This window comes from Oncorhynchus kisutch, unplaced genomic scaffold (genome assembly GCF_002021735.2).
Source record: "Oncorhynchus kisutch isolate 150728-3 unplaced genomic scaffold, Okis_V2 Okis06b-Okis10b_hom, whole genome shotgun sequence".
In the NCBI taxonomy this organism is placed as follows: domain Eukaryota; kingdom Metazoa; phylum Chordata; class Actinopteri; order Salmoniformes; family Salmonidae; genus Oncorhynchus; species Oncorhynchus kisutch.
In genome coordinates, this window is record NW_022261983.1 from 19,239,579 (window position 1) to 19,261,261 (window position 21,683).

The 21,683-nt window shown below is 40.7% G+C and overlaps 1 protein-coding gene across 1 annotated transcript in view; it reads left to right on the top strand.

Moving 5' to 3' along the window:
- LOC116360019 (germ cell-specific gene 1-like protein) overlaps positions 1 to 13,367 on the top strand; it is a 15,720-nt gene extending 2,353 nt beyond the window's left edge. Inside the window, exons 2-3 of the mRNA XM_031814463.1 lie at positions 11,734 to 11,845; positions 13,010 to 13,367. Coding sequence (XP_031670323.1) covers positions 11,734 to 11,845; positions 13,010 to 13,367 — 470 coding nt within the window. The remainder of the gene's footprint in view (positions 1 to 11,733; positions 11,846 to 13,009) is intronic.
- Positions 13,368 to 21,683: the final 8,316 nt, after the last annotated feature.

The following is a 21,683-nucleotide window of genomic DNA, read 5'->3' on the forward strand; positions in this document are numbered from 1 at the left end:
GTGTATGTGTGACTTCCATGTTGAGGCACTCTTTGGGGGAGTGGGGGGCATGGGGTGGGCAGGAGGGGAATTGGTTTGATCTGATGGGACCTAAATGGGGTGTGGGCATGGTTGACTTGAAGGGGTGATGATTGGTGGTGGTGTGTATATGGCTGGTGGTGTTTTGGTCTGGGGGGGGGGGGGGGGGGGGCCCGCAGTTCTGGGAGAGTGTCTCGCTGGTCTGGGTGGGGTGTCTATTGATCTGTTGCTCCTGTGTGAAGTGTTGGGGCTGTGGTTGAGAGCGATGTCCTTTAGAGTCCTGGCGAAAGTGGGCACTGCTGCCTTGTAGAGGTGGACCTGGTCATAGAGGCTGTTCAACTCCAGGGTGGAGGGGTGGGCACTGCTGCCTTGTAGAGGTGGACCTGGTCATAGAGGCTGTTCAAGTCCAGGGTGGGGTGGTGGGCCAGGAAAACATTTGGTTTTGAGGCACAGTCACGGGAAATATTTGCGTTTACTCGCTGTGTGGTAGTAGGGTGGAAGTCTTTTTGTGGTAGCAGATTGGAGATAACCACTTGTGCATTGAGGAAAGTAGAATAAGAATTTTCAATCACTCCCTTCAGTGCTGTGGCCACCCTTTCCTGCTGTGCTCTCAGGTCTTTTGTGCTTGTGTGTATTATGTGGCTGGGTGAACCTAGTTGGTCCTCAGACAGAAGGTCTGGGGCGCGCTGGGTGAACCTAGTTGGTCCTCAGACAGAAGGTCTAGGGTGCGCTGGGTGAACCTAGTTGGTCCTCAGACAGAAGGTCTGGGGCGCGCTGGGTGAACCTAGTTGGTCCTCAGACAGAAGGTCTAGGGTGCGCTGGGTGAACCTAGTTGGTCCTCAGACAGAAGGTCTAGGGTGCGCTGGGTGAACCTAGTTGGTCCTCAGACAGAAGGTCTGGGGCGCGCTGGGTGAACCTAGTTGGTCCTCAGACAGAAGGTCTAGGGTGCGCTGGGTGAACCTAGTTGGTCCTCAGACAGAAGGTCTAGGGTGCGCTGGGTGAACCTAGTTGGTCCTCAGACAGAAGGTCTGGGGCGCGCTGGGTGAACCTAGTTGGTCCTCTGACAGAAGGTCTAGGGTGCGCTGGGTGAACCTAGTTGGTCCTCAGACAGAAGGTCTAGGGCGTGCTGGGTGTATTATCATGTGGCTGGGTGAGCCTAGTTGGTCCTCAGACAGAAGGTCTGGGGCACACTGGGTGAACCTAGTTGGTCCTCAGACAGAAGGTCTGGGGCGCGCTGGGTGAACCTAGTTGGTCCTCAGACAGAAGGTCTAGGGTGCGCTGGGTGAACCTAGTTGGTCCTCAGACAGAAGGTCTGGGGCGCGCTGGGTGAACCTAGTTGGTCCTCTGACAGAAGGTCTAGGGTGCGCTGGGTGAACCTAGTTGGTCCTCAGACAGAAGGTCTAGGGCGTGCTGGGTGTATTATCATGTGGCTGGGTGAGCCTAGTTGGTCCTCAGACAGAAGGTCTGGGGCACACTGGGTGAACCTAGTTGGTCCTCAGACAGAAGGTCTGGGGCGCGCTGGGTGAACCTAGTTGGTCCTCAGACAGAAGGTCTGGGGCGCGCTGGGTGAACCTAGTTGGTCCTCAGACAGAAGGTCTAGGGTGCGCTGGGTGACCCTAGTTGGTCCTCAGACAGAAGGTCTTGGGCGCGCTGGGTGAACCTAGTTGGTCCTCAGACAGAAGGTCTAGGGTGTGCTGGGTGAACCTAGTTGGTCCTCAGACAGAAGGTCTAGGGTGCGCTGGGTGACCCTAGTTGGTCCTCAGACAGAAGGTCTGGGGCGCGCTGGGTGTTTGGGCAACAGAGTTTAGACGCACTGTGTTTGGGAAAAAGTTTATTTTCTTGTATATATTTCCTGTTTGAGTCCATATGGAGTACAATCTGTGTCTTGTGTTTGTCCTCAGTGGGTGTGGGGGGGTTGTCAGGAGGGCTATCAGGGTGGCTGACAGGGGGGGTGAGATCCCCTGGGCTTGGGGTTCTTCATTTGTCTGTTCCGTTGTGATTTTGACGTTTATGGTCAGGGTCTGGTGTGGACTGTTCTGCTGGCTTCTCTGTGGGGGTGGCCACCTCTCTAGTAGGTGGTTCTCTGTCACACTCCATCCCCCTCAACCTCTCCTCCATCCCCCTCAACCTCTCCTCCAGCAGTCTGATCCTCTCCTCCATCCCCCTCAACCTCTCCTCCAGCAGTCTGATCCTCTCCTCCATCCCCCTCAACCTCTCCTCCAGCAGTCTGATCCTCTCCTCCATCCCCCTCAACCTCTCCTCCAGCAGTCTGATCCTCTCCTCCATCCCCCTCAACCTCTCCTCCAGCAGTCTGATCCTCTCCTCCATCCCCCTCAACCTCTCCTCCAGCAGTCTGATCCTCTCCTCCATCCCCCTCAACCTCTCCTCCAGCAGTCTGATCCTCTCCTCTAGTGCTCTGTTCTTCTCCTGCTCTTGCTTTTTATCATGTTGAAGCTGTCTCACCACAGTCCAGAGTGCAGATATGTCTCTCTCCACCTCCAGCTCTCCAGGTCTGGTTGAGGGGTGTTGTTGTGCTAAACTGTTGTCTGGGTCTGTGCTGACTGGACTGTAATCACCTGCTGTTCCAGCTCTACCTGCCTTACCTCCAGCTGAGTGAATTTATCATTCATTTCAATGAGGGAGTGGGAATCTGTGCTGGGAGGTTGACTCTCCGCTGGGGGTTGCTTGTCTGTGGGGTTACATAATGAAGAGGTCTGGTCTGACCCGCTCGGGGTGGGGGTATCTTTCTCAAGGGAGAGTTTCTCCTGCTGAGCTAATTCTTTGATTAGGTGAAAGTCTAGCTGAAAGTGTTTTGGGGCTGCCCTGTACCATTACTGTTCCAGAGATTTATATTAGCTGACTCAGTCCTCGTTGTCTAGTATCCTGAGTTTCCACCCCTCTTTAACACCCCCCTCTTAACAGGTTAATATCTGGTTAATATAACACTGTACCAGGGGATGGTCTGGTTAATATAACACTGTACCAGGGGATGGTCTGGTTAATATAACACTGTACCAGGGGATGGTCTGGTTAATATAACACTGTACCAGGGGATGGTCTGGTTAATATAACACTGTACCAGGGGATGGTCTGGTTAATATAACACTGTACCAGGGGATGGTCTGGTTAATATAGCACTGTACCAGGGGATGGTCTGGTTAATATAACACTGTACCAGGGGATGGTCTGGTTAATATAGCACTGTACCAGGGGATGGTCTGGTTAATATAGCACTGTACCAGGGGATGGTCTGGTTAATATAGCACTGTACCAGGGGATGGTCTGGTTAATATAACACTGTACCAGGGGATGGTCTGGTTAATATAACACTGTACCAGGGGATGGTCTGGTTAATATAACACTGTACCAGGGGATGGTCTGGTTAATATAGCACTGTACCAGGGGATGGTCTGGTTAATATAGCACTGTACCAGGGGATGGTCTGGTTAATATAACACTGTACCAGGGGATGGTCTGGTTAATATAACACTGTACCAGGGGATGGTCTGGTTAATATAACACTGTGTCATGCCAGGGGATGGTCTGGTTAATATAACACTGTACCAGGGGATGGTCTGGTTAATATAGCACTGTACCAGGGGATGGTCTGGTTAATATAGCACTGTACCAGGGGATGGTCTGGTTAATATAACACTGTGTCATGCCAGGGGATGGTCTGGTTAATATAGCACTGTGTCAGGGGATGGTCTGGTTAATATAACACTGTACCAGGGGATGGTCTGGTTAATATAACACTGTACCAGGGGATGGTCTGGTTAATATAACACTGTGCCAGGGGATGGTCTGGTTAATATAACACTGTACCAGGGGATGGTCTGGTTAATATAACACTGTACCAGGGGATGGTCTGGTTAATATAACACTGTACCAGGGGATGGTCTGGTTAATATAACACTGTACCAGGGGATGGTCTGGTTAATATAGCACTGTACCAGGGGATGGTCTGGTTAATATAACACTGTACCAGGGGATGGTCTGGTTAATATAACACTGTACCAGGGGATGGTCTGGTTAATATAACACTGTACCAGGGGATGGTCTGGTTAATATAACACTGCACCAGGGGATGGTCTGGTTAATATAGCACTGTACCAGGGGATGGTCTGGTTAATATAACACTGTACCAGGGGATGGTCTGGTTAATATAACACTGTACCAGGGGATGGTCTGGTTAATATAGCACTGTACCAGGGGATGGTCTGGTTAATATAGCACTGTACCAGGGGATGGTCTGGTTAATATAGCACTGTACCAGGGGATGGTCTGGTTAATATAACACTGTACCAGGGGATGGTCTGGTTAATATAACACTGTACCAGGGGATGGTCTGGTTAATATAACACTGTACCAGGGGATGGTCTGGTTAATATAGCACTGTACCAGGGGATGGTCTGGTTAATATAGCACTGTACCAGGGGATGGTCTGGTTAATATAACACTGTACCAGGGGATGGTCTGGTTAATATAACACTGTACCAGGGGATGGTCTGGTTAATATAGCACTGTGTCATGCCAGGGGATGGTCTGGTTAATATAGCACTGTACCAGGGGATGGTCTGGTTAATATAACACTGTACCAGGGGATGGTCTGGTTAATATAGCACTGTACCAGGGGATGGTCTGGTTAATATAGCACTGTGTCATGCCAGGGGATGGTCTGGTTAATATAGCACTGTACCAGGGGATGGTCTGGTTAATATAGCACTGTACCAGGGGATGGTCTGGTTAATATAACACTGTACCAGGGGATGGTCTGGTTAATATAACACTGTACCAGGGGATGGTCTGGTTAATATAACACTGTACCAGGGGATGGTCTGGTTAATATAACACTGTACCAGGGGATGGTCTGGTTAATATAACACTGTACCAGGGGATGGTCTGGTTAATATAACACTGTACCAGGGGATGGTCTGGTTAATATAGCACTGTACCAGGGGATGGTCTGGTTAATATAGCACTGTACCAGGGGATGGTCTGGTTAATATAACACTGTACCAGGGGATGGTCTGGTTAATATAGCACTGTACCAGGGGATGGTCTGGTTAATATAACACTGTACCAGGGGATGGTCTGGTTAATATAACACTGTACCAGGGGATGGTCTGGTTAATATAGCACTGTACCAGGGGATGGTCTGGTTAATATAACACTGTACCAGGGGATGGTCTGGTTAATATAGCACTGTACCAGGGGATGGTCTGGTTAATATAGCACTGTACCAGGGGATGGTCTGGTTAATATAACACTGTACCAGGGGATGGTCTGGTTAATATAGCACTGTACCAGGGGATGGTCTGGTTAATATAACACTGCACCAGGGGATGGTCTGGTTAATATAGCACTGTACCAGAGGATGGTCTGGTTAATATAACACTGTACCAGGGGATGGTCTGGTTAATATAACACTGTACCAGGGGATGGTCAGGTTAATATAACACTGTACCAGGGGATGGTCTGGTTAATATAGCACTGTACCAGGGGATGGTCTGGTTAATATAGCACTGTACCAGGGGATGGTCTGGTTAATATAGCACTGTACCAGGGGATGGTCTGGTTAATATAGCACTGTGTCAGGGGATGGTCTGGTTAATATAGCACTGTACCAGGGGATGGTCTGGTTAATATAGCACTGTGTCATACCAGGGGATGGTCTGGTAAATATAAAACTGTACCAGGGGATGGTCTGGTTAATATAACACTGTGTCATGCCAGGGGATGGTCTGGTTAATATAACACTGTGTCATACCAGGGGATGGTCTGGTTAATATAGCACTGTGCCAGGGGATGGTCTGGTTAATATAACACTGTGTCATACCAGGGGATGGTCTGGTTAATATAGCACTGTGCCAGGGGATGGTCTGGTTAATATAACACTGTGTCATACCAGGGGATGGTCTGGTTAATATAGCACTGTGTCAGGGGATGGTCTGGTTAATATAGCACTGTACCAGGGGATGGTCTGGTTAATATAGCACTGTGTCATGCCAGGGGATGGTCTGGTTAATATAACACTGTGTCATGCCAGGGGATGGTCTGGTTAATATAACACTGTACCAGGGGATGGTCTGGTTAATATAACACTGTACCAGGGGATGGTCTGGTTAATATAACACTGTACCAGGGGATGGTCTGGTTAATATAGCACTGTACCAGGGGATGGTCTGGTTAATATAACACTGTGTCATGCCAGGGGATGGTCTGGTTAATATAGCACTGTACCAGGGGATGGTCTGGTTAATATAACACTGTGTCATACCAGGGGATGGTCTGGTTAATATAGCACTGTACCAGGGGATGGTCTGGTTAATATAACACTGTGCCAGGGGATGGTCTGGTTAATATAACACTGTGTCATACCAGGGGATGGTCTGGTTAATATAGCACTGTGCCAGGGGATGGTCTGGTTAATATAACACTGTGTCATACCAGGGGATGGTCTGGTTAATATAGCACTGTGTCATGCCAGGGGATGGTCTGGTTAATATAACACTGTACCAGGGGATGGTCTGGTTAATATAACACTGTACCAGGGGATGGTCTGGTTAATATAGCACTGTACCAGGGAATGGTCTGGTTAATATAACACTGTGTCATGCCAGGGGATGGTCTGGTTAATATAACACTGTACCAGGGGATGGTCTGGTTAATATAGCACTGTACCAGGGGATGGTCTGGTTAATATAGCACTGTACCAGGGGATGGTCTGGTTAATATAACACTGTGTCATGCCAGGGGATGGTCTGGTTAATATAACACTGTACCAGGGGATGGTCTGGTTAATATAGCACTGTACCAGGGGATGGTCTGGTTAATATAACACTGTACCAGGGGATGGTCTGGTTAATATAACACTGTACCAGGGGATGGTCTGGTTAATATAGCACTGTACCAGGGGATGGTCTGGTTAATATAACACTGTGTCATGCCACGGGATGGTCTGTGTGGAAGATTAAGTTGCTTATGTTCCCATTTTTATAACAGTCATCAAAAAGTGTATCTCGCTTGGTAGTCCATCTCCTTGTCCTAGCAGGCTTGGTAGTCCATCTCCTTGTCCTAGCAGGCTTGGTAGTCCATCTCCTTGTCCTAGCAGGCTTGGTAGTCCATCTCCTTGTCCTAGCAGGCTTGGTAGTCCATCTCCTTGTCCTAGCTGGCTTGGTAGTCCATCTCCTTGTCCTAGCAGGCTTGGTAGTCCATCTCCTTGTCCTAGCAGGCTTGGTAGTCCATCTCCTTGTCCTAGCAGGCTTGGTAGTCCATCTCCTTGTCCTAGCAGGCTTGGTAGTCCATCTCCTTGTCCTAGCAGGCTTGGTAGTCCATCTCCTTGTCCTAGCAGGCTTGGTAGTCCATCTCCTTGTCCTAGCAGGCTTGGTAGTCCATCTCCTTGTCCTAGCAGGCTTGGTAGTCCATCTCCTTGTCCTAGCAGGCTTGGTAGTCCATCTCCTTGTCCTAGCAGGCTTGGTAGTCCATCTCCTTGTCCTAGCAGGCTTGGTAGTCCATCTCCTTGTCCTAGCAGGCTTGGTAGTCCATCTCCTTGTCCTAGCAGGCTTGGTAGTCCATCTCCTTGTCCTAGCAGGCTTACTAGTCCAAGTCAGCATTCAGTCCTCATAAAGTAAAATCATTGTAATGTATTTTTCTTCTTGGCTTTTGAACATAAAATATGTCTTCAGACTAAACATTGCTCACTCAGTTCCATGTTGGATGGTGTTTTCCATTTGTTTGCCAGTGCATTTGCTGTATAGCTTGGGCCTCACAGGTAATTCCGTCCAATATCAGGGTGTAGGTTTTTAGTTTTGATCTGGAAGGTTATGCTGTGGAGGGTAGAATCCTGTACATGTCCCTGCCAAAAAATCCAAGTTTATCAAACTCCAAATCTATATTTCTTCCTAGAACATGCTGAAAAATGCAGGAGCTCATCTGCTCATGACCTCTCTGACCTCTCTGTCCTCTGTGTTCTCTCTCTCTGGTGGTATCTCTCTCTCTCTCTCTGTATCTCTCTCTCTCTCTCTGTATCTCTCTCTCTCTGTATCTCTCTCTCTCTGTATCTCTCTCTCTCTCTTTGTATCTCTCTCTCTCTCTCTCTGTATCTCTCTCTCTCTCTGTATCTCTGTATCTCTCTCTCTCTCTCTCTCTCTCTCTCTCTGTATCTCTGTATCTCTCTCTCTCTCTCTCTCTCTCTCTCTCTCTCTCTCTCTCTCTCTCTCTCTCTCTCTCTCTCTCTCTCTCTCTCTCTCTGTATCTCTGTATCTCTCTCTCTCTCTCTCTCTCTCTCTAACTCTCTCCCTTCCTCCTCCTCTCTTCAGAGCAGGTCAGAACCATAGACACCAGTGAGTAATGACTGCTTCCACTGGCTGACATTCATGAATGGTGTGTGTATGTGTTTGTTTGTTTGTGTATGACTGTGTGTGTGAAGGTGTGTGTGTGTGCGTGTGTTTGTTTGTTTGTGTATGACTGTGTGTGTGAAGGTGTTTGTGTGTGTGTGTGCGGTTCGTAGCTGTTTCAGCCCAGCTGTTGCTGTCGCAGGCAAATGGCACCCTATTCCCTACACAGTGCACTACTTTTGACCAGAACCCTATGGAAAATGGCACCCTATTCCCTACACAGTGCACTACTTTTGACCAGAACCCTATGGAAAATGGCACCCTATTCCCTACATAGTGCACTACTTTTGACCAGAACCCATAGAGACTACAAAGGGAATAGGATTATATGCGTAAAAACAACAGCTGCATGTCACTGTTGTAATCCATTTACACAGAGCATTGTCCTCTTATTGTCTATCTATATATCCTTTAAATGTTATTTCATGTGTTTTTATGAGTCATTACCATATATAATGTAATATATGCTCATACAGATGACAGTGTTTTGAGTCATTACCATATATAATGTAATATATGCTCATACAGATGACAATGTGTTTATGAGTCATTACCATATCTAATGTAATATATGCTCATAGAGATGACAGTGTTTTATGAGTCATTACCATATATAATGTAATATATGCTCATAGAGATGACAATGTGTTTATGAGTCATTACCATATATAATGTAATATATGCTCATAGAGATGACAGTGTTTTATGAGTCATTACCATATATAATGTAATATATGCTCATACAGATGACAATGTGTTTATGAGTCATTACCATATATAATGTAATATATGCTCATACAGATGACAATGTGTTTATGAGTCATTACCATATATAATGTAATATATGCTCATACAGATGACAATGTGTTTATGAGTCATTACCATATATAATGTAATATATGCTCATACAGATGACAATGTGTTTATGAGTCATTACCATATATAATGTAATATATGCTCATAGAGATGACAGTGTTTTATGAGTCATTACCATATATAATGTAATATATGCTCATATAGATGACAATGTGTTTATGAGTCATTACCATATATAATGTAATATATGCTCATACAGATGACAATGTGTTTATGAGTCATTACCATATATAATGTAATATATGCTCATACAGATGACAATGTGTTTATGAGTCATTACCATATATAATGTAATATATGCTCATAGAGATGACAGTGTTTTATGAGTCATTACCATATATAATGTAATATATGCTCATAGAGATGACAGTGTTTTATGAGTCATTACCATATATAATGTAATATATGCTCATACAGATGACAATGTGTTTATGAGTCATTACCATATATAATGTAATATATGCTCATAGAGATGACAGTGTTTTGAGTCATTACCATATATAATGTAATATATGCTCATACAGATGACAATGTGTTTATGAGTCATTACCATATATAATGTAATATATGCTCATAGAGATGACAGTGTTTTATGAGTCCTTACCATATATAATGTAATATATGCTCATACAGATGACAATGTGTTTATGAGTCATTACCATATCTAATGTAATATATGCTCATAGAGATGACAGTGTGTTTATGAGTCATTACCATATATAATGTAATATATGCTCATATAGATGACAATGTGTTTATGAGTCATTACCATATATAATGTAATATATGGTCATATTGATGACAGTGTTTTTATGAGTCATTACCATATATAATGTAATATATGGTCATATTATTGACAGTGTTTTTATGTGTCATTACCATATATAATGTAATATATGCTCATAGAGATGACAATGTGTTTATGAGTCATTACCATATATAATGTAATATATGGTCATATTGATGACAGTGTTTTTATGAGTCATTACCATATATAATGTAATATATGGTCATATTATTGACAGTGTTTTTATGAGTCATTACCATATATAATGTAATATATGCTCATAGAGATGACAATGTTTTTATGAGTCATTACCATATATAATGTCATATATGCTCATACAGATGACAATGTGTTTATGAGTCATTACCATATCTAGCGTCCCACCTCGTCAACAGCCAGTGAAAGTGCAGGGCGCCAAATTCAAAACAACAGAAATCCCATAACTAAAATTCCTCAAACATACATGTATTTTACACCATTTTAAAGATACACTTGTTGTAAATCCAGCCACAGTGTCCGATTTCAAAAAGGCTTTACGACGAAAGCAAACCAAACGATTATGTTAGGCCAGAGCCAAGTCACAGAAAAACACAGCCAAAGAGAGGAGTCACAGGAGTCACAAAAAGCAGAAATAGAGATGAATGATTCACTAACCTTTGATGATCTTCATCAGATGACACTCATAGGACTTCATGTTACACAATACATGTATGTTTTGTTCGATAAAGTTCATATTTATATCCAAAAATCGAATTTTACATTGGCGCGTTATGTTCAGTAGTTACAAAACATCCGGTGATTTTGCAGAGAGCCACATCAAATTACAGAAATACTCATAATAAACATTGATAAAAGATACAAGTGATTTTCATGGAATTTGAGATCCACTTCTCCTTAATGCAACCGCTGTGTCAGATTTTTTAAAAACTTTACGGAAAAAGCTAACCGTGCAATAATCTGAGTACAGCGCTCAGACAACAAATCAAGTCAAACAGATATCCACCATGTTGGAGTCAACAGAAGTCAGAAATAGCATTATAAATATTCACTTACCTTTGGTGATCTTCATCAGAATGCACTCCCATGAATCCCAGTTCCACAATAAATGTTTGTTTTGTTCGATAATGTCCATCATTTATGTCCAAATACCTCCTTTTTGTTCCCGCGTTTAGCCCAGTAATCCAAATTCACTGTGTATTTGATAGGCCAAGAGTTGAAAAACTACAAACCTCAGATTTCCCACTTCCTGTTTGGATTTTTTCTCAGGTTTTCGCCTGCCATATGAGTTCTGTTATACTCACAGACATCATTCAAACAGTTTTAGAAACTTCAGAGCGTTTTCTATCCAAATCTACTAATTATATGCATATTCAAGCTTTTATGGCTGAGTAGCAGGCAGTTCAATTTGGGCACGCTTTTCATCCAAAATTCCCAATGCTGCCCCTACCCTAGAGAAGTTAACGAGAATTTAAGCTTTCTGCCAATATCAGTTATGTCTATGTCCTGGGAAATGTTCTTGTTTCTTACAACCTCATGCTAATCACATTAGCGCATGCTAGTTCAAACATCCCGTGGGGGGACCCACCGATCCTGTAGAGGTTTTAAACCTCTGTGTGTGTGTGTGTGTGTGTGTGTGTATCTGCTTCTCCTCAGGTCTGCTAGGCATGGTGGCCCATATGATGTACACCCAGGTTTTCCAGATCACAGTTAGTCTGGGTCCTGAAGACTGGAGACCCCACTCCTGGGACTATGGATGGTCCTTCTGGTCAGTACTCATACTGCCTGTCTGTGTGTTTGGCATGAGTGATGACTGTCCCTCTGGTCAGTACTCATACTGTCTGTCTGTCTGTCTGTCTGTGTGTTTGGTATGAGTGATGACTGTCCCTCTGGTCAGTACTCATACTGTCTGTCTGTCTGTCTGTCTGTGTGTTTGGTATGAGTAATGACTGTCCCTCTGGTCAGTACTCATACTGTCTATCTGTGTGTTTGGTACTCATACCGAAGCCATATCATTGTCTGAATATGATTGGTTACTTACTGTACATTTCTCCAGTGAAACACTGGTGTCACAGTCGAAAAGCAGCAGAAATGGTGTTGTATATAAACCAGTGATTCCAGAATGCACTGAACATTCTGGAAGTTCTATTCATTCCATGTCATTCTACACTGTCCATCTCGGAACACATCCATCTAGAAACCAGCTGACGACTGACCGTTGTGTCCATATCAACCCAGCCGTATTTACAAACACCGACACATATGGCTGTTTTCTCTAGGCGCTTCGTCCCAAATGGCACCCTATTCCCTACATAGTGCACTACTTTTGGCCAGACTCCGCCTAATGGTTAACATTGCCAAAGCAAGTGAGGTAGACAACATACAAAGTGAATATATAAAGTGAAAAACAACAAAGATTAACAGTAAACATTACACATACAGAAGTTTCAAAACAGTAAAGACATTACAAATGTCATATTATATATATATATACAGTGTTTTGACAATGTACAAATGGTTAAAGGACACAAGATAAAATAAATAAGCATAAATATGGGTTGTATTTACAATGGTGTTTGTTCTTCACTGGTTGCCCTTTTCTCGTGGTAACTGGTCACAAATCTTGCTGCTGTGATGGCACACTGTGGTATTTCACCCAGTAGATATGGGAGTTTTTCAAAATTGGATTTGTTTTCGAATTCTTTGTGGATCTGTGTAATCTGAGGGAAATATGTCTCTCTAATATGGTCTCTCTCTACCTCTACCTCTCTCTCCCTCTCCCTCCCTCTCTGTGTGTCTCTCTCTCTCTCTCTCTCTCTCTACCTCTCTACCTCTCTCTCTGTCTCTCTCTCTCTCTCTCCCTCCCTCTCCCTCTCCCTCCCTCTCCCTCTCCCTCTCCCTCCCTCTCTGTGTGTGTCTCTCTCTCTCTCAGCCTGGCATGGGGCTCCTTCACCTGCTGCATGGCAGCTTCAGTCACCACCCTCAACTCCTACACCAAGACGGTCATCGAGTTCCGGCACAAGCGCAAATTGTTCGAGCAGGGTCTCAGGGAGGAGCAGAACTACCTCGACCAGGAGGCCTTCCATTACTTCAGGGACCGCTCCCTGCAGTCCATATCCAGCTCCATGGAGGTCTACCCTGGGCACGGGGGAGGAAGGCTGCCTGGGGGGCCTGGAGGCCTGGCGGGGTCCGGGCTGGTTGGAGTACCAGGGAGAGGGAAGATGAGGGGGTCCTCAGGTTCCATCGACCTGGGAGAGAACTCTGAGTCCCTGGGGGAGGAACAGTGCTGAGAGAGAGGGGGGGGGGGGGGTGGAGGATTGCGAAATTCTAGTAACTTTCCAAAAATTCCAAGGTTTTCCGGAAATCCTGGTTGTAAAATTCTGGGACTCAGGTGGGAATAATAAGCATAAAATTGGGAATCCTACAACCAGGAGGAAAACCCTGTGGATTTACAACCCTGGTGTTGAGAAGTTGATGAAGACGATGCCGATCTCGGATCAGTTTTGTATTTTGGGCACCAATGGTTCAGGTTAGGAGAGGGGTATATAGTGTCATGCTTTGGTCTGAACAAGTAGTGCACTATACTGTATACAGGGCCTTGCAAAAGTATTCATCCCCCTTGGCGTTTTTCCTATATTGTTGCATTACAACCTGTAATTTAAATGGATTTTTAATTGGGTTTCATGTAATGGACAAACACAAAATAGTCCAAATTGGTGATGTCACGTCCTGACCTTTATTTCCTTTGTTTTGTCTTTATTTAGTATGGTCAGGGTGTGAGTTGGGGTGGGCAGTCTGTTTGATTTTCTATGTTGGTTTTTGTGTTCGGCCTAGTATGGTTCTCAATCAGAGGCAGGTGTCGTTAGTTGTCTCTGATTGAGAATCATACTTAGGTAGCCTGGGTTTCACTTTTGAGTTCCGTGTCAGTGTTTGTCGCCACACGGTACTGTTTCGGTTCATGTTCACGTTTATTGTTTTGTATTTTCATAGTGTTCAGTTCATATCTTATAATAAACGTTATGGACACTTACCACGCTGCGCATTGGTCCTCCGATCCTTCTTCTCGCTTCTCCTCCTCAGACGAGGAATGTCGTTACAGGTGAAGTGAAATTTAAATAATTACCTTTTTTCAAAACATTCTAAATTCTTCAGAAGTCACATAATTAGTTAAATAAAGTCCACCTGTGTGAAAAGTGGTGCGTGTTAATGTGTTCACATGAAGCCCCTAAATAAGATCTGGTGCAACCAATTACCTTCAGAAGTCACATAATTAGTTAAATAAAGTCCACCTGTGTGAAAAGTGGTGCGTGTTAATGTGTTCACATGAAGCCCCTAAATAAGATCTGGTGCAACCAATTACCTTCAGAAGTCACATAATTAGTTAAATAAAGTCCACCTGTGTGCAATCTAAGTGTCACATGATCTCAGAAAATATACAGCTGTTCTGAAAGGCCCCAGAGTCTGCAACACCATTAAGCAAGGGGCATCACCAAGCAAGCAGCACCATGAAGACCAAGGAGCTCTCCAAACAGGTCAGAGACAAAGTTGTGGAGAAGTACAGATCAGGGTTGGGGTATAAAAAAATATCTGAAACTTTGATCATCCCACAGAGCACCATTAAATCCATTATTAAATAATTCAAAGAATATGGCACTACAACAAACCTGCCAAGAGAGGGCCACCCTCCAAAAGTCACGGACCAGGCAAGGAGGGCATTAATCAGAGAGGCAACAAAGAGACCAAAGATAACCCTGAAGGAGCTGCAAAGCTCCACAGCAGAGATTGGAACATCTGTCCATAGGACCACTTTAAGCCGTGCACTCCACAGAGCTGGGCTTTACGGAAGACTGGTCAGAAAAAAGCCATTGCTGAAATAAAAAAATAAGCAAACAAGTTTGGTGTTCGCCAAAAGGCATGTGGGAGACTCCCCAAACATATGGAAGAAGGTACTCTGGTCAGATGAGACTAAAATGTAGCATTTTGGCCATAAAGTAAACCACTATGTCTGGCGCAAACACACCTCTCATCACCCGAGAACCCCATCCCCACAGTGAAGCATGGTGGTGGCAGCATCATGCTGTGGGGATGTTTTTCATCGTGCAGAGCTTGGGAAACTGGTCAAATTTTAAGAAATGATGGATGGTGCTAAATACAGGGACATTCTTGAGGGAAACCTGTTTCAGTGTTCCAGAGATTTGAGACCGGGACGGAGGTTCACTGTCCAGCAGGACTATGACCCTAATCATACTGCTAAAGCAACACTTGAGTGGTTTATGTGGAAACATGTAAATGTCTTGGAATGGCCTAGTCAAAGACTAGACCTCAATCCAATTGAGAATCTGTGGTATGACTTAAAGATTGCTGTACACCAGCGTAACCCATCCAACTTGAAGGAGCTGGAGCAGTTTTGCCTTGAATAATGGGCAACAATCCCAGTGGCTAGATGTGCCAAGCTTATAGAGACATAGCCCAAGAGACTTGCAGCTATAATTGCTGAGAAAGGTGGCTCTACAAAGTATTGATTTTTGGGGGGGTGAATATTTATGCACGCTGAGGTTCAGTTTTTTTGTCTTATTTCTTGTTTGTTTCACAACAAAAAATAATTTGCATCTTTAAAGTGGTAGGCATGTTGTGTAAATCAAATGATACAACCCCCCCAAAAATCAATTTTATTTCCAGGTTGTAAGGCAACAAATTAGGAAAAATGCCAAGAGGGGTGAATACTTTCGCAAGCGACTGTATATGTGGAATAGAGTGTCATGTGACACAGACATTGATGAAGTAGATGTAGAGTTATGTAGACCGGGTCATGAGATAAATCTATCTCATGACCCGGTCTACATAAATCTATCTATGTAGACAGGGTGATGAGGTAGATAGAGTTATGTAGACAGGGTGATGAGGTAGATAGAGTTATGTAGAGAGGGTGATGAGGTAGATAGAGTTATGTAGAGAGGGTGATGAGGTAGATAGAGTTATGTAGAGAGGGTGATGAGGTAGATAGAGTTATGTAGACAGGGTGATGAGGTAGATAGAGTTATGTAGACAGGGTGATGAGGTAGGTAGAGTTATGTAGACAGGGTGATGAGGTAGGTAGAGTTATGTAGACAGGGTGATGAGGTAGATAGAGTTATGTAGACAGGGTGTCAGGGGGAACAGTGGTTTAAGTCTCAAATGACAGCCTATTCCCAATGTAGTTCAGGCTCTGGTCAAAAGTAGCGCCCTACAAAAGCAGTGCCCTACATTAGAGATTCAATCCAATGTTGACGTGGAAGGAAGGAGCAATGTGGCGATGGAGAGGGTGCTGAAACCAGACAGCTCCTCCTCTTCCTGTTCATCACAGAGGATGCGTTCCACATGGCAATATATCCCCTATGTAGTGTACTCATTTCAACCAGAGCCTTATGTCCTGTAGTGCACTATAAAGGGAATAGGGTGTGATTTGGGACGTAGCCCAATCCTCACCAGAAGCACTGTAAAGGCTTTTAAAAAAAAGGCCTCATTGCGTTTTAGGACCCTTGAAGAAGTATATGGAAGGACTGAGGTAAAAAATAATGAATGAAGAGCACTAAGAAACCTGAGCAGATCATCAGAACATGATTGACATACCAGCCACACAACAATATATATATTCAAAGGTTTAGTAAAAAAAATATATAAAAAAATATTATATTTGACCTTGTGAACTGTGATAGAAAGGGGTGGATTTTTGGGGAGGGAAGGTATTTTTATTTGACCTTTATTTAATCAGGCAAAGTCAGTTAAGAACAAATTCCTATTTTCAATGACAGGAACAGTGGGGTTAACTGCCTGTTCAGGGGCAGAACGACCGATTTTTTTACCTTGTACCTTGTCAGCTCGAGGATTCAATCTTGCAACTTTTCCGGTTACTAGTCCAACGCTTTAACCACTAGGCTACCTGCCTAGTCTACAGGTATAGGAGATGAAACTATATATTGATGAAAGTATATATTAAATACTATTACTAAATATATGAAATATATATTTCCGTATAAGAGTTGTGATATTTCCAGTCTGTTTGGTGCAGGGATGTTATAGCTCTGTATTCATTATGTTATTATGGATATTATTGAAACATATCCTCACATTGTGATGTTGACTGTGCAGCAAAAAGAAAAGGATATTGAATCATTAAAAGGCACGAGGAGGTGTGGTATATGGCCAATATACCACGGCTACGGGCTGTTTATACAGCCCAGGATACAACCCTCACATTGTGATGTTGACTGTACAACAAACAGAAAGGAGAGGAGGTGTGGTATATGGCCAATAAACCACGGCTGTTCATACAGCCCAGGATACAACCCTCACATTGTGATGTTGACTGTACAACAAACAGAAAAGGATATTGAATCATTAAAAGGCACGAGGAGGTGTGGTATATGGCCAATATACCACGGCTACGGGCTGTTTATACAGCCCAGGATACAACCCTTTGGTCACATACCACAAACCCCCGAGGTGGCTTATTGCTATCATTAAACTGGTTACTAACGTAATTAGAGCAGTGAAAATACATGTTTTGTCATACCTGTGGTATACCACGGCTGTCAGCCAATCAGCATTCAGTGCTCAAACCACCCAGTTTATCATTGGAGATGTAATATACAGTATAATACATAGTGAAGGTTCATTGTTTTGATAAGAACAATACAATACTACACATTGCAGTACAATACAATACTACACATTATAGTACAATACAATACTACACATTATAGTACAATATAATACTACACATTATAGTACAATACAATACTACACATTACAGTACAATACAATATAATACTACACATTATAGTACAATACAATACTACACATTATAGTACAATACAGTATAATACTACACATTAACACTGCCTCATGACCATAATATATATGTACTGTTACAATACTACACATTACAGTACAATACAATATAATACTACACATTATAGTACAATACTACACTTTAACACTGCCTCATGACCATAATATATATGTACTGTTACAATACTACACATTATAGTACAATACAATACTACACATTAACACTGCCTCATGACCATAATATATATGTACTGTTACAATACTACACATTATAGTACAATACTACACATTACAATACAATACTACACATTATAGTACAATACAATACTACACATTACAATACAATACTACACTTTAACACTGCCTCATGACCATAATATATATGTACTGTTACAATATTACACATTACAATACAATACTACACTTTAACACTGCCTCATGACCATAATATATATGTACTGTTACAATACTACACATTACAATACAATACTACACTTTAACACTGCCTCATGACCATAATATATATGTACTGTTACAATACTACACATTATAGTACAATACTACACTTTAACACTGCCTCATGACCATAATATATATGTACTGTTACAATACTACACATTATAGTACAATACTACACTTTAACACTGCCTCATGACCATAATATATATGTACTGTTACAATATTACACATTATAGTACAATACTACACATTACAATACAATACTACACATTATAGTACAATACTACACATTATAGTACAATACTACACTTTAACACTGCCTCATGACCATAATATATATGTACTGTTACAATACTACACATTATAGTACAATCAATACAATACTACACATTATAGTACAATACAATACTACACATTATAGTACAATACAATACTACACATTATAGTACAATACAATACAATACTACACATTATAGTACAATACAATACTACACATTATAGTACAATACAATACTACACATTATAGTACAATACAATACTACACATTATAGTACAATACAATACTACACATTATAGTACAATGCAATACTACACATTATAGTACAATGCAATACTACACATTATAGTACAATACAATACTACTACACATTATAGTACAATACAATACTACACATTATAGTACAATACAATACTACACATTATAGTACAATACGATACTACACATTATAGTACAATACTACACATTATAGTACAATACTACACATTATAGTACAATACTACACATTATAGTACAATACTACACATTATAGTACAATACTACACATTATAGTACAATACAATATAATACTACACATTATAGTACAATACAATACTACACATTACAGTACAATACAATACTACACATTATAGTACAATACAATACTACACATTATAGTACAATACAATACTACACATTATAGTACAATACAATACTACACATTATAGTACAATACTACACATTATAGTACAATACTACACATTATAGTACAATACTACACATTATAGTACAATACTACACATTATAGTACAATACAATATAATACTACACATTATAGTACAATACAATACTACACATTATAGTACAATACAATACAATACTACACATTATAGTACAATACAATACTACATATTATAGTACACTACAATACTACACATTATAGTACAATACAATACTACACATTATAGTACAATACAATACTACACATTATAGTACAATACAATACTACACATTATAGTACAATACAATACTACACATTATAGTACAATACTACACATTATAGTACAATACTACACATTATAGTACAATACAATACTACACATTATAGTACAATACAATATAATACTACACATTATAGTACAATACAATACTACACATTATAGTACAATACAATACAATACTACACATTATAGTACAATACAATACTACACATTATAGAACAATACAATATAATACTACACATTATAGTACAATACAATACAACACATTATAGTACAATACAATACTACACATTATAGTACAATACAATACTATACTACACATTATAGTACAATACAATACTACACATTATAGTACAATACTACACATTATAGTACAATACTACACATTATAGTACAATACTACACATTATAGTACAATACTACACATTACAGTACAATACTACACATTGTAGTACAATACTACACATTATAGTACAATACTACACATTATAGTACAATACTACACATTATAGTACAATACTACACATTACAGTACAATACTACACATTATAGTACAATACAATACTACACATTATAGTACAATACAATACTACACATTATAGTGCAATACTTCACATTACAGTACAATACTACACATTATAGTACAATACTACACATTATAGTACAATACTACACATTATAGTACAATACTTCACATTACAGTACAATACTACACATTATAGTACAATACAATACTACACATTATAGTACAATACAATACTACACATTATAGTACAATACTTCACATTACAGTACAATACTACACATTATAGTACAATACTACACATTACAGTACAACACTTCACATTATAGTACAATACTACACATTACAGTACAATACTTCACATTACAGTACAATACTACACATTATAGTACAATACTACACATTATAGTACAATACTACACATTATAGTACAATACTACACATTACAGTACAATACTACACATTACAGTACAATACAATACTACACATTATAGCACAATACAATACTACACATTATAGTACAATACAATACTACACATTATAGTACAATACAATACTACACATTATAGTACAATACAATACTACACATTATAGTACAATACAATACTACACATTATAGTACAATACAATACTACACATTATAGTACAATACAATACTACACATTATAGTACAATACAATACTACACATTATAGTACAATACAATACTACACATTATAGTACAATACAATACTACACATTATAGTACAATACTACACATTATAGTACAATACTACACATTACAGTACAATACTACACATTACAGTACAATACTACACATTACAGTACAATACAATACTACACATTATAGTACAATACAATACTACACATTATAGTACAATACTACACATTATAGTACAATACAATACTACACATTATAGTACAATACAATACTACACATTATAGTACAATACAATACTACACATTATAGTACAATACAATACTACACATTATAGTACAATACAATACTACACATTATAGTACAATACAATACTACACATTATAGTACAATACTTCACATTGCAGTACAATACTACACATTATAGTACAATACTACACATTATAGTACAATACTACACATTATAGTACAATACTACACATTATAGTACAATACTACACATTACAGTACAATACTACACATTATAGTACAATACTACACATTATAGTACAATACAATACTACATATTATAGTACAATACTACACATTATAGTACAATACTACACATTATAGTACAATACTACACATTATAGTACAATACTACACATTATAGTACAATACTACATATTATAGTACAATACAATACTACACATTATAGTACAATACAGTATAATACATAGTACAGGTACTATACAATATTATACAGTACAATACAATACACTACAATACAGTACTATACAATATTATACAGTACAATACAATACACTACAATACAGTACTATACAATATTATACAGTACAATACAATACACTACAATACAGCACTATACAATATTATACAG